This window comes from Oppia nitens, unplaced genomic scaffold (assembly GCF_028296485.1).
Source record: "Oppia nitens isolate AA-2021 unplaced genomic scaffold, nextdenovo-longstitch-racon4-pilon3 scaffold27_pilon_pilon_pilon, whole genome shotgun sequence".
NCBI classification, from domain to species: domain Eukaryota; kingdom Metazoa; phylum Arthropoda; class Arachnida; order Sarcoptiformes; family Oppiidae; genus Oppia; species Oppia nitens.
This window is the reverse complement of record NW_026533207.1, coordinates 2,201,146-2,216,382: the sequence shown is the minus strand read 5'-3', so window position 1 is coordinate 2,216,382 and position 15,237 is coordinate 2,201,146. Positions and strand designations below refer to the sequence as shown.

Here is a 15,237-nt window from a genome sequence, read left to right as displayed (position 1 = left end):
TTCAATAGAAAAAATATTATTTAAATATTTTTTTTTAAAAATATTAATATAATAGTTTAATACAATAGTAATAATGATAATATTATTAAAATTATTATTATAAGTATATATAAATATATATATATTTTTTGAAATTTGTATATAAATTAATTGCTATTTATAATAATAATAATTTTTTTTAATACAATCTGTAATGTGTTTTTAATAATTATGTTTGCAATCTATTTATATAAATATATAAATTTAAATATAAATAATTAATAACATTTACATGCAATATACAGGTAGAGTAGGTTAGGTTACAATTTAGTATATTACCCGTAATAATAACAATATAATGTATATATATATACCACTCAAACACAACAATATACGGGTAATTATTTAAATTAAAAAAAATATACAAAATCAGAGACATATATAACTGAAAAACAATATACGATATATATATATATATATATATAAATGCAAATCAATTGATCACTTATTTTTTAAAGAAAAAAACAAACAAAAATAATTAGTAACTAATAATAATAATTAATTAATTAGTAGATCCTATTCAGGTGATAGTCAAATGATATAATCACTTAAATCAATGTTTTTTTTATTGAAGACACGCTGTGTGTGTGTGTGTGTGTGTGTGTGAAGAAGTTGTGGTGTATGTCTTAAAACATATGACACGACACGAAACGATACTATCGTTTGTATCGTTTGAGATCTTCGGCTACTTTCCAGAGCATCAGTTTGAGAGCTGCTGTTGCGTCCTCTTTGCTGTCGTGACCATCAACTGTGTGTGTGTGGACAACAAAACGTTAGTTTTAAATAGCAATACATAACCCGAAAAAAATACTAACCGTCGTCTTGGATAATCTTATGGAGAAACTCGGCCGTAAGGGTCCGGAGGGCCCGTTTGAATGGCAGACCACGTTTATGGGGGAAAACTTGAGCGGTATCGACAACCGTATGGTGTATTAGTTTCAGGGCTTTCAGATCGCTGTCCAACGAATGGCCAATCAGTATGGTCTTATCGTTGAACAATGATTGTAGCCGACGTTGGACATCCGTCAGACGGGTGGTCACATTACGTAGATCTGATTCTTTGATACCCGAAAACTTGCTGTTATAGTCTAGTATGGGATTTGTTGGCTTTACCAACGATTCGTAGATGGTCTGCTGTTTGGCATTGACAATGGTTACACGGGTTAGCTCGAGTCCATGGGTTGTATAGCACTGGATGGGGTGTAGAGACAGACAAACAAACATTAACTATACAACCAATCAATCAATTTCACACAAACAAAACCAAACATACCATTTCGCAATCGAGACCATAGATACCGTAATAGTTGGACTGCGGCGGCGGTTTCAACGGCAACGTCCGTACATAACCGTCGCAATAGTCGGGCCTATCGAAACCGTCGACAATATGGTAGGCATTACTGGTACAACCACTCGAACCGGCGTCCAGTTTACAACACGAATACTTTCGTTCAATGGCCCGATTGAATCGCTCGTTCCACAGCCGACCCCAATGATAGATACAGGTTTCCCGTCGGCTGGGCATCTCGTCATCATCGTCCTGGACAGTATACATTTTCTGGCAACGGGCACAGGTACGCATCTGGGTCGAGTAGTTATTCAAAATTTTTGTCGTAATCTTCGGCAGTATAGCCGATCCACGTTTGTCGGGGTTTTGCCGGGGATAGCCATAGTCGGCCAGCGATTGTTCCGATAGTACGTACGGTTCGAGCATACGATAGAGCTCGAGATCGGTCAGGTCGTCGGCGGTCAACGATTTCGGCCGGCGTTCGACACTGAATGTACCCGTAATCTTGCCGTTCAGTATGGCTTCGTGCGAGACCAGTGTATTGCCTAACTTTTTGTTGTCGGCGGTAGTGGTCATCAATTTGTTGCCGGTGCCGGTAGTCGGTTGGGACAGTTGGGCTTCATTACGTATTTTCTTGACCTCGTGTACGGACAACACTTTATAGATGGACTCGGATTTGCTCCGATCGTATAACATCTTTTCGCTGAGTAATCCCTGTATGGCAGACATTATTCACAAAACATTAAGTTATTATTATTATTATTATTATTTTGTTGATGATATTATGGTTTAGTTAGTTAGTGGGACAGTTAGCTAACACACACACACACACACACACACAGATAAAAAACTAACTATCGTAAGGAACTATAGTTATTATTAAAATTTAATTTTAATAAATATACAGTATATGTATATATCATATATTTTTTTTGTCAGATTAGATACTATCGCATATAAAATACAATAAAATTAAATTAAAATAAAAGTTATTTTCAAAAAAAATAAAATAAAATTCACAATAAAATTCAATATAAAATACACACAAAAAGTTGCAACTAATTATTGAGATCTTAAAAATTATTAATAAAAATCTAAATAATTATATATATATTTATATATATTTGTTGTTAATAAATAAATAAAAACTTTATAATAATAAAACTTTACTTTTCAATAATAATAATAAACAAAATAATATAACTTTATATATACAGTATATATATTATCATTATATTAATAAATTCAAAATTCAATTAAATTCAATAAAATGTTAACAATATTTATATTAAATACTACTTAACTAACTAACTAACTAAATAAAAAAAAAAAAGTGAGTAAACTGTTTAGTCAACAAACAATAAAATAAAATAAAAAATAAATTAATATATTTTTTATGGCTATTCATTGACCTCTAAATTAATAACTTTTTTTTTATATGATAATAAATTAAAACTATCATTTATATACAGTAAACACATACACATACATACATACATACATACATACATACACACACACACACACACACACACATACGTAGTAATGACTTTACACAATAAAACTAAAATATTTCAAAACAATAAAAAAAAATTATTATTATTATTATTATTATTTTAGATAAAAAAAAACTATTGAAAACACTTTTTTTAAAACTTTTTTTTAAGCGCTGTATAAACAACAATATATTTTTATCAATATATATATATATATCCTCTTATAAACCTTATTAACATTGATATGAATTTAATTATAAAATAAAAATTATATATTAAATACTATATATATATATAATTTATATATGTAAATAAATTTTTAAATAATATATATTAATATACAATTTGTATTTATTTGTCACCCCTTCCCTCCCCCCATCTCCCCCTAATCCCCAATGACAATATCAACACTTCAAACACACACACACACACAYACACACACACACACACTCACACAAAATAACTAATAAATTATAATTGAAACAAAAAAATATATATATAAAATAATAATATTTTTTTTTAGTCAAATGACTGCCTATTAAATACCAATGAATTCATATTACAACACAAAACAAGTATAACTATTATTTATAATGTATATTAAATATTAATAATAATAATAATAAATATACTAAACATGTCATAAATATATATAATAGTATATATATATATATATATAGTATATATATATATGTATATAATGTACTAAAACAAATAAAAAACCTTATGTTAGCCTCGCTGTCATCATATATATGTAGAAAAATTTTTTTATAATACAACTAAAAAATTATTGTTTTAAATATAACAAAAAAAATCATATTATATACAGTATATATACTGTATATATATATATTATTCCCCCTTTGTTTGGTTTATCAATTAACAACAATAGATAACAACAAAAAAACACACACACAAAACATTATAAATTAGATTTATATTATATATATATATATTTAAACAATAAAATAAACTATTTTTAAACCTATCAATTAATTTTTGTTTTTTTTGAAAAGACAAAAAACTTTTGTTTCAATATAATAATTAAAAAAAATAAAATAAATCAATGACTTATTATTATTAATAATAAATGTAACGACACGTGTAAATATACAGTATATATGATATGTCATACCTTATGTTTTTGAAAATTTTTAAAAATTTTAAAATCATTAAATTTATATATATTTTTTTATAAAAACAAATTATTATAGTTTAAATGCACAGTAGGTATGTATGAATCATATATTGTATATATATATAAATTATTATTATATTACTGCATATACTAAATATATTTACCGGTAATATATATATAAATATAATATACAGTATGTTTAATAATAATTAACTTAATTTAAGTTAATTTAATTTAAGTTATTTAATTAAAAAATAGTATTAAATTTTTCTACTAAACTATCATAACTACTACTACTACTACTACTAGACATTTAGTATTAATTAATCATTATTTTAGTAATTAATTTACTGGTAAACAATTTATTAGTTATATATATATATATATATATATATATATATATATATATATTAAAAATAAACAAAAAAAACAAATAAATTAAAAAATAAATAAATTTTAATCACTCTTTTGAATGCTTCCTCTTCGGCCAAATAGACCAGATATTCGTCGATAAACTTATTCAGATATAATTGACGCAATTTGGCCGGTATTTTATTGCCGACGCCGCCGATAATCATCGGCCTTTTGGCCGTACTAGGCGTGTGTGCTATCCGTTTCTTGCCGCCGCCGCCAGGACTGGCCGCTACCGTAGAACTTGTCGTTTCGCTTTTGGCCATCACTTTATTGTTAGTAGTAGTCACGGGCCGGTGAGCTACGCGGGTCTTACCACCGACGGTAGTACTGGCGTTGAGTTTCTTTAGGGAGAGAGAGAGAGAGAGAGAGACAGAGACAGAGAGATAGAGAGAAAAAAAAATCAATTTATAAAAAAACTTTTTAAAAAAAATATTAATAAGTTTTTTTTGGGGGAAAAAAAGTTATTTAAACCCATAAAAAACTTTTTTATTTTTTAAAACACAAACAAAAAATACCGATTTGACTGTAGAAGTAGTAGTAGTAGTATTGCTATCACTTGTTGTAGTAGTAGTAGTAGTGGATGATAATGATGACAATGAAGTAGTCGATGAGGAGGAGGAGTAGGAGGAACTGGTGCTCAAAGTTTTTTTGTTGGCCTGAATGGCAAATCTCTGTTGCATTACCTGTGCCGGCGTCAGTCGTAAACCTTTTTTCGGCCGATTCGCTAGTGATGTCGATGTCTAACAATAATACACATAAAAAATTTACGGTAATTAATGGCAAAAAAAACAGTTAATAATTTCAACTAAAATTTAAAATAAATTATTGCATTTTAAATGCTATGCACAACAAAATACATACATAAAGTGATAGATAGCCTAAAATATAATTAATTATTATAATTAATATCTCATTTCATGAATCATTAGTAAAAAATAAGAAAAAAATTTAAATTACATTTAGCTATTGAAATGTTTGTTGTTTTTAAAAAAAAATATATATATATATTAGTAATTGAAATACTATTTTTTCATATGACTGGATATTCAATACTACTAACTACTAACTAATAATAATAATTATAATTAAAAGTTAAAATATATTTTTCTTTAAAATATATGTTATTAAAATATATAATTTTCGATAAGCTATTATATACTGTATATAGAGCTTAGAAAAATATAAGATAGCTAATTATTATTATTATTTAAAAAAAATATATCAACTAGATAATAAATATATTTTTTTAAATTTAAATAATATAAAATATAACCACGGTAAACTAAATAAAATATATCATTTATATATAAACTACAGTAAACTTAATTGTTTAGTATTAAAAATTATAAATAAATAACTATAAAAAATTAATAAGTATAATATTATTGAGAATTTTTTTTATATATTTAAATTTTAATGTCATCAGCATATCACACACACACACACACATACACACACATAAAAACACACACACACACACACACACATAAAAACACACATACACACACACACATAAAAACACACATACACACACATAAAAAAACACACACACACACACACATAAAAACACACATACACACACATAAAAACACACATACACACACATAAAAACACACATACACACACACATACATACAGTACATACATATATACACACATACACACACATAAAAACACACATACACACATATATACATACACACACACATACATACATACACACATACACATACATATAGACACACAAATACAATAATAATAGGCTAACCATTTGGTGGCTGCTTTGGTGGGCTATCCGTATCTTTTTGTTGTCATTGTTGGCCGATATGGAAGAAGTAGAAGAAGTAGTGTTGCCATCAGCCGATGACAGCAAATCGTCAAACGATTTCTTTCGCTTAATATTATTATTACTATTACTAGTGTTTTGTCCACTAATTTTGTTTAGACTTGAGATCAGATCATCATTGCTGTCATAGTCGTCGTCATCGTTGTCATCAAAGTCATAGATATTATGATTATCAACACAACTAGTCTTAGTCTTAGTTGTCTTAACTTTATTATTATTATCACTAATTTTGTCACCATTTTTACTATCAATTGATTTTGATTTTGTCGATGACTTTGTTTTTGAGTTAACTTTATTATTATTATTATTATGGGAACTATTGTTTGTCTTGTCTTTGATTGTCTTAATACTATTGTCGGTAATATTATTATTTCTTAGTTGTTTACCACCATCTGATTTGCTGTTAGTATCACTAGTTTTACTTGACGTCTTTGACGATCTCTGGCTAATCACCGACTCGTCCGATGAACTCACCGATGATTTTATCTTCGGTTTCTTTACGACAACAACTGCATCACTGACACCGTTGTCATCGTTGGCGTCGTCATCGGAGTCGGAAAATTGTGGTTCACTGTCGCCGTACTGTTTGCCGACATTCTGGCGTTTCAATTGGCTAATCGGTGTCGGCTTATACTCCGGTATATTCTCGTAGATATTCTTGAACTTTGACGACGTCTTTTTGGACAACTTTTCGGTGACAGATGTAGTCGCAGTAGTAGTAGTGGAGGTCGTTGTTGTGGTCATCAAATCAGTCGTCGGCTGTACGGATGAATACGTACTGTACGTTAGCTTTAGTTTGGCAACTGGTGTCGGCACGTAATCGGGTATTATCGATGAGTGACTGCCGCCGCCACCACAGCCGCTGCCGATACGCGGCGGCGGCGGCTTTGTTTTGGCCGCAACTTCGTAGCGCTGGTCGTGCCTATAGTGACAGTGGCCGCGTTCGCACAAACCCATACGCAAATATGGACACGTAATGTCCCGAAAGTAGCCCGAAGTTGGCAACATTGGTGTTGTGTCGGGTGTGTGTGGGTGTGGTGTTAGCCAATCAATCAAACAGCTGATCCTAATATCACTCAATATTGGATGTATATATCAATGGTTATGTGTGTGTGTGTGTGTGTGGTTAATGTCTAATGGCATTGTGTGGGTGTGGATCAGCTTTTAACCCACTCTTGAGTGAGTGGGTGAGTGAGTGAGTCCAGCGATCTCTTGTATTAGTGATGTCTTGTAATTTAGTTTAGTCTCTCTTTCTTTCTCTCTCTCTCTCTCTCTCTCTCTCTCTCTCTCTCTCTCTCTCTCTCTCTCTCTCTCTGTATATGATATCAACAAAACAAAGTCATTCATCAACAATAAGACATCACACTTATCGGTGATAGTGACTACTAGTGACCATCACTATAGTGGCCACAACAACAACAACAACAACCCGACGGTAAACAACAACGATATATCATACACTCATTGAACGAATCAAAACATAATTAAAAAAAAACAAAAATCAAAAACTGTTTACAATTTGTTTCGTATTTTTTATACAAAAAAATAAATAAATAAATAAATTATATATTAATTTAATTTAATTAATAGATAATAATAATAATAATAATTTAATTCAATTATTATTATTATTATTATTTGTCTATTAATTCAATAGAGTATTACAATCAGTGTATTAAGTAAAGCACTACGAGGTGGTTCAGCCAATAGCAGATGTGGTATCAATGTAGAGGTAAAAATGACATCACATATACAATTAGTGCATACAAGCATACAGTATATATCAATGCATTGACTTATTAATACACAGTATACTATATAGTGTTGCCAACAACAACAAAATTTACACTTATTTTTTATAAAAATTTATTATTTATATACTATAAATCAGACCTTGTCTCTGACTGGTATAATTCAATGTAGATGAAAAATAAATTTTAAAAAATAATCCATTGACTTAATGGTTAAACAAAAAGTATTACAAATTTTTTTTTAAAAAATCTAATAATTTAAAAATTAATAACTACAGTTTTTAAATATCAATTAATTCATAAGCAGTTATAAATTAATAATTTTTTAAATAATTATCTAAAATTTATTTTAAATAATGTTTATTAAAGAAATTATTAAAAACATTTAAATCTTAATTAAAATGTGATTTTATTTTTAAATAATAAAAATTAAATATTTAGAGTAAGATTTTATGATAATATTTTTAATTAATAAAATTATTTTTATAACATTTAACATAATAACAATTAATTTTTTAAAAAATTGTGATAATAATAATCAATTATTTTTATTTTATATTTATATAATATAATCAATTATGTAAACAAGATTTTTATAATTTATTTTTTATAATTGTTGTTTCAAAGTACGTTATTTTATTTATTTAATAGTTTTAATTTTATTAGTTTTAATAATTAATATTTTATTTATTTTAGTTTTTTAAGGATATTAAGTTTGTTTTTAAAAATTTTTATTATTAATATACTGATATATATATATGATTAATAAACTTACATTCGAAGTGGCTATTGATTTCTTAGAAATGGAACATCAAATATGTAATAATAAATATAAAATTTCATGTTTATCTGAGTATTTAATTAAAGCTCAATATCTTAATTATAATAATTTTTATTTAATACATAAATTATCAATTGTTAAAAATAATGTTAATTTTATTGATAATACTAATACTAATGTTATATATTATAATAATGTTTTGTGTCCGATTGAATATAAAATTGATTTTATATATAAAGGAATTTTAATAAATTTATTTTAATTAGAATATCTTATTAAAATTATAATATATTATTTTATTAAAATAATACTGTATAATAAAGGTATTATATAATAAAATAGTTATATAATAAATTTTTGTGAATATAATTAAATAAATATTTTTAATTTATTTACTATATTTATAATTTAGTTTATTTTTACAGATTAATAAATAATAATAATAATAATAATAATAAATTATAATAAATAAAGGATTTAGAGCTCTTAAATAATGATTAATATATGATTTATAAAATATATAGTATTTACTATTTTTTAGCTGGCAACGCTAGTTACGTTACAGTATTTTACCACATGTATAGTCTCTACTAAAAACCCTGATTACAATAGACTGTATATTATTAGTAAATATATTGTGTTTACAACTCGTGTTTTATGTGTAGTGTTGAGGGAATGTTTTGGGAAAATTAATGGGAAGATTCTGGAAAATATAGATTTTTTTCTTTTAATAAAAATAAATTATTTTTATAATAATTTATTTTTTTTTTAGTAATTTTTAGTACTATTTAATTAATTCAATTAATTTCTAAAAAAACAAAATTAGATAAAAACAGATTAGCAAAATATTGTTTTTTTAAAAAAAATATATATTTTTTAATTTTTATTTTAAAGTGTAATCATTAAATTATTTTTTCTAATAATAAAATTAGTTAATATGCCCAGTTTAAAAATAAATAAATAATAATTTACGTTTAAAATAATCTAGGGTAAAATTTTTTTTTTGCTATTAAATAAATAATACTAATAACATTAATGTACAGATAAATCCTGTAGTTAATGCTGTAAATTAATTGTAAAATTTTAATAATATTGTAAACAAAATTTTTATTTTATTTTATTTTGAGAAGGAATAGACATTCCCTAAACATTTCGAACCCCTAATAATAATAGAATATTACAAATATAACGTAAAACTTAATTATATTAAAAAAATGTTTACCAAAACTGACAGTACGTTATCTCAATAATTTTATTTAATAGATAGCTATCCATAAAATGCGTCCAATAATCTAACCTAGACACAACCACACACATACACACATACATACACACACACACATACATACATACACACATACACATACATACACACACACACACACACACACACACACACACATACATACATACACATATACATTCATATACACACACATACATACATACATACATACATACACACACACATACATACACACACACACACACACACACACACATACATACATACACACACACACACACACACACACACACACACACATACACACACACATACATACACACACACAWACACACACACACACACACACACACACACACACAYACAYACACACAYACATACATACATACATACATACATACATACATACATACATACATACACACACACATACACACACACACACTTACATATAGAATTTTATATACCTATTTAACATAACAATTGAACGCTGTATTAGTACTTAACTTATACTGATATATAAAGTACACAATCTATATATATAWATAAAAGTTTTCTAAACATCATAGCAATAATTATCGGGTTGTACTGTACTGTGTGTTTAGACACGGGGCGGGAAAGTCGGGGGGAGGGGTAAAGCCCTCTCTCCCTCTCTCTCTTTCTAACTATAGTACAGTACACCCACTGTTTATCCCCCCACTTACTCGCATACATACATACGTCAACACACACACACACACACACACACATAAAACAACCTACACATACATAGTGGAGCCGTCTATCATAGCTAGCATTGAAACTGTATGTTTGAAACATACAGGCGATACCCATAAGCACTCTATAGTACAGTAGTAGTAGTAATAGTAATAGTAGTTATACTGTACTAAACACATACACACCAAACACATACATACTATACGATACATACATACATACACTACACACACACACACACACTGTGTGTGTATATCATAGGCTCTCTCTCTCTATATATATATATATCATAACTATCTATACTATTGTCAACCAATCTATTTGGTGCACACAATGAGCCGTATAGTGGAGACCAACTCGTCGGGTGTGGTGACCATAGTTATCGATGACGACAACGAAGTGGACGAAGAGGACGACGACGATGAGGAGGAAGACATAGTAGTCTTCGACGATAGCCATCGATGGACTGGTAGTGGTAGTGGTCGTAGACGTAGGGACTCCTTGTCGTCGACGACGGACAACAACGGGTCAGCCGTCTATAGAGCCGCTGCTGCTGTCGGCGGCGGCGGCGGTCAACGTCGCCAATCGGCAACCAATACGACGACTTCGGTGACCACTACCAACACAACCGCACGCAACAGCAGCCGACAACATATTGGCGTACACCGGCCAGTGGCCACACCGCCCGGTTCGCCGAAGTTTATCAATGCGGAAAACTCGCAGAATATTCTTATTAAAGAAAATAATGTTAACGTAGTGGTGGTCGGAGGCGGCGGCGGCAGTACTGGTGGTGGTTCGGGTTTGACCCCGAGTTTATTATCATCGGCGGCGGTGTCGTCCTCTACAGCGGCGCCACCGAAGCCAAAGTGTTTCAGTCCGTGTTGTGTGTCGTCCAGTATCTCATCGGACGCTAACCCGCAGCGACCGCAACAACAACAACAACAACACCACAACATTATTACCAAACAGTCCACACATTATGTGGTACTGAATAAGCCGTCGTCGAAACCTACGGCCACCACCACTATTACTATTGGCGGCGGCGGTAGCGGTAATAGTAGTAGTAGTGGAGGACAATCGATATCTATGCCGCCGTTTTGTTTGTCACAGACAACAACTACGGCTACACCAAAGTCTTCGTCTTTATACTCATCGTCACAATCATCGCAATCATTGTCGTCGTCGCCAACAAAACTGCGACTCTGGCAGCCGTTGGCCACCACCACCACTCATCATACGGGTCACAGCGGGTTGTCATCACCGGCGGTCACCTCTCGATTGATGTCGTCGTCGTCATCAACAACAACAACGACAATCGTAGTGTCCACTCGACCCCGCAATACTAATAATAGTAGTATCAGTCACACAACGCCTTCATCATCATCCACTAGTGGTTTGGCCACAACTTCATCGGCAGCTGCGCAGCCGTCATCTATGTCGCTGATGGTGTTACCCGACGACGATGTCGAGTCCGACTGTATGGACGATCGGATGTTTTTCAAATATCTGAATCTGATTCCCGATCGGGAACGCCAGACGAAAACTACGCGCCAACTCTTCCAGCAGTGGCCACTGAGGAAAGTTAGCCGTATTGGCAAACCCGAAACCGATGAACAGGGTCGAATATTGTTGGCCAACTTTAAGGTAACCGAAAACACAATAGTAATTACCGATTATTTATTTTTTTTTAATTGTTTTTCCAAAAAACTAACAGTTAATACGAGAGCCGCTAAAAACGGGTCCCGATTTACGTCAGGCTCTCAGTGAACGTAAGATCCGATGGTATCGGGAAGCGCAACAATACAACGAACGTTTACAGAAATTTAAGGCCAACTTACCGGCCGATATGGCACTCAGACATCGGCTACAATCGGATTTGGAAAAACTACACAAACGTTTGATGTCGGATAAGTCCCGGCTGAGTGTCGAAGAGGACAAGTATCGGCAACAACGATCTCAGGAGGATCTACAACGACAACAACGGGACGAATTGGTACAGGAAATGGATTCATACGGTGAAGCTTTCGAGTTGTCGTCACCGATGGGTCAACGGGTATGGGTATCGAGTGATAGACAGCCCCTGAACTATATACAGATATTCAATTTGAATCTACGGGTCGAACAACACTGCAATCGTGTCCAGTCCATACGGGATGCATTGGCCGCTGCAGCGGCGGCTGCCGGTGCCCTACAACAGGCAAACAAATTGGGCAACACTAGGATTACCCGATCGAATACCGGGTTTGCCGGCATCGATAAGATGTGGGGTCCCCGAAGCGAAAGTCATGAATATTCGTTCAATCGGCGCCAACGATTGGACAGATATCGGCGATTGGAAACCGGACTCAATTGGAAGTCCCGTTTGGTTAAGAAGCACTGTCGGGGCATCGATATCGAAGTGTCCAAGTATTGACTGATTTTTTTGTTTGTTTTTTGTTTCCCGATATTATTATTTTTATTTCCCGATATTTTTAAAAAAAAACTAAATTATTATAAGTTTTTTATTAATATACACTTTTTATATAACTAATAGTACTTTTTTTCATAATTTTTTTCCGATTATTATTATTATTATTAGTTTTTTTGTGCTAATCTGTTAATTTGAGTATTTTTTAATTTTTTTTATTTAACTATTAGTTAACTATTAGTTAACTTATTATTAATTTAGTAACTATAACTATATATATAGGTTAGTTATCCTAAATAATTATTTAGCTTTTATTATATAAAAGTTATTATTATATTGTTTTTAATTATATAAATGTTTTTCTGTTTGTTTGTTTGTTTGTTAGATTAATTGAATTGTTTTTTTAATTGAATTGTTTTTTTTTATTTATTTATTTCACAATTAATAATATTTTTTTTTTAAAAAGATATATCTATTATACCGTATAGTATTTATTATTTTTTGTTTGTTTGAAGTAATTATTATTATTATTATTGTGAGTCAAATAAAAAACATATCATTTATACTATACAGAGAAAGAAAGAGAGAGAGAGAGAGAGAGAGAGAGAAAGAGAGACAAAAAAAACAAAATAAAATAAATATATTTTTTTTGTTTAATTTTTCTATATATTAACATTAAATTACAACAACACTAACAAAAAAAAACAAAACAAAAAATTGCTTTTTATTTAATTACTTTTTTCTAACTTTTTTTATATAAATTATATCAACAAAAAAAATATAAATTAAATTTTATTTTATTTTTTTAATTTATTTATTTAATAAACTATAGGATAATGCGGTGTCCGTGTTGTCTGGAAATAGTTGAACCCGAATGGGGTCACAGTTGCCGCGATTCGGATGAAGAGTCGATTGTCGGCGACGACAACATGTCCAGTGTTAACGAAGGTTCCGAGTTTGGTGGCCAACGATCGGAAACGGCGACAACAAGTAATTGTAACGATGATAATGAGGACAACGTCGACGTCGCCGACGATGACCAGGAGGACGACGACATCAAATCGATTAACAGCGAACTGATTGTTGAAGACCATCGATCGGTACCGCCGCCGCCGACGACTACCGTTTGTTTAGACTGTCAACGAGTCGACTGTTTGGGCCAATGTTTGGTCATTACCGCCGCCACCACCACCACCACTACTACCACAACGCCGTCTCCTCCGGCTATTACCAAACAGATAGCCATATCGGAGTCGACAACGACCACTACGACTAAAAATAATAGCATCGGTTCCGATATAAAGTCAACAAAGTTGAAGACAATAGTGTTGAACAACAGCAACAACAGCAACAACAACAACGAAACAGTTGTCACCACCACCGCCGCCGCCATCATCGGTGGTAGTGTTAAACAAATGCAACACGAAATAGTTGAAGACAAAATTATGGTACAGAAGGTACCGGTTCTGGCGGCGGCGGCGGCACTACCATCACAAACAGTGCCCCGATCGCCGCCCGTACTCTACGACAAAAGCAATAGCAACAACAATACAACGATTGGTCGCCGCAAAAGTGATAGACGAGCTGCGGCTACGGCTATATCGTCACCGTTGGCAGCAGCGGTAACCATTAGCCCTGGTCGTAATCTACGGTCAAACAACAACAACAACAACATTACCGATAAAGGCCTACTTACCGACAACCATAAGCAACAGCGGGTCGCTGTCGTCGCCGCTTCTCAAGAGGACATTGTGATCATTAATGAGGTCCGCAACAGCAACAGCAGCAGCAACAGTGACAAGGATTTGTTGCCACCGATGCCACCACTAATCAACAAACGACAACAACAACAGCAACAAAAATCTGCGGTCGTCATCACCGAACAGCCCGTACTTATTACCCGAATCGGCGGACTAGAGACTAGAGGTTCGGCGGCGGCCATGAAAAGAAAGTTTGCTGTCGTCGCCGATAATAACAATACTAGTAATAATAATAATAATAATCATACGAAACGATTGCGGTCACAGACGTTACGGCGCCGACAGTATAATAATAATAATAATAACAACAATAATAGCATTGAAGACGAAATTATTGTCAAAAAAATCAAATAA

At 31.4% G+C, this 15,237-nt stretch overlaps 2 protein-coding genes across 2 annotated transcripts; one reads left to right on the top strand and one right to left on the bottom strand.

Moving 5' to 3' along the window:
* Positions 1-487: 487 nt before the first annotated feature.
* On the bottom strand, positions 488-7,523 carry LOC128954483 (putative RNA exonuclease pqe-1). Its single transcript, XM_054300066.1, has 6 exons — positions 6,144-7,523; positions 4,891-5,115; positions 4,426-4,716; positions 1,313-2,041; positions 855-1,230; positions 488-787 (listed from the first exon to the last, which is right to left on the bottom strand). Exons 1-6 carry the CDS (start codon positions 7,227-7,229, stop codon positions 696-698), a joined length of 2,799 nt encoding a protein of 932 aa, XP_054156041.1. The 5' UTR covers positions 7,230-7,523; the 3' UTR covers positions 488-695.
* Positions 7,524-10,927: 3,404 nt separating this feature from the next.
* Positions 10,928-15,237, top strand: LOC128954472 (uncharacterized). Its single transcript, XM_054300054.1, has 3 exons — positions 10,928-12,360; positions 12,431-13,122; positions 13,956-15,237. The coding sequence occupies exons 1-3, from the start codon at positions 11,050-11,052 to the stop codon at positions 15,235-15,237; spliced, it is 3,285 nt and encodes a 1,094-aa protein (XP_054156029.1). The 5' UTR covers positions 10,928-11,049.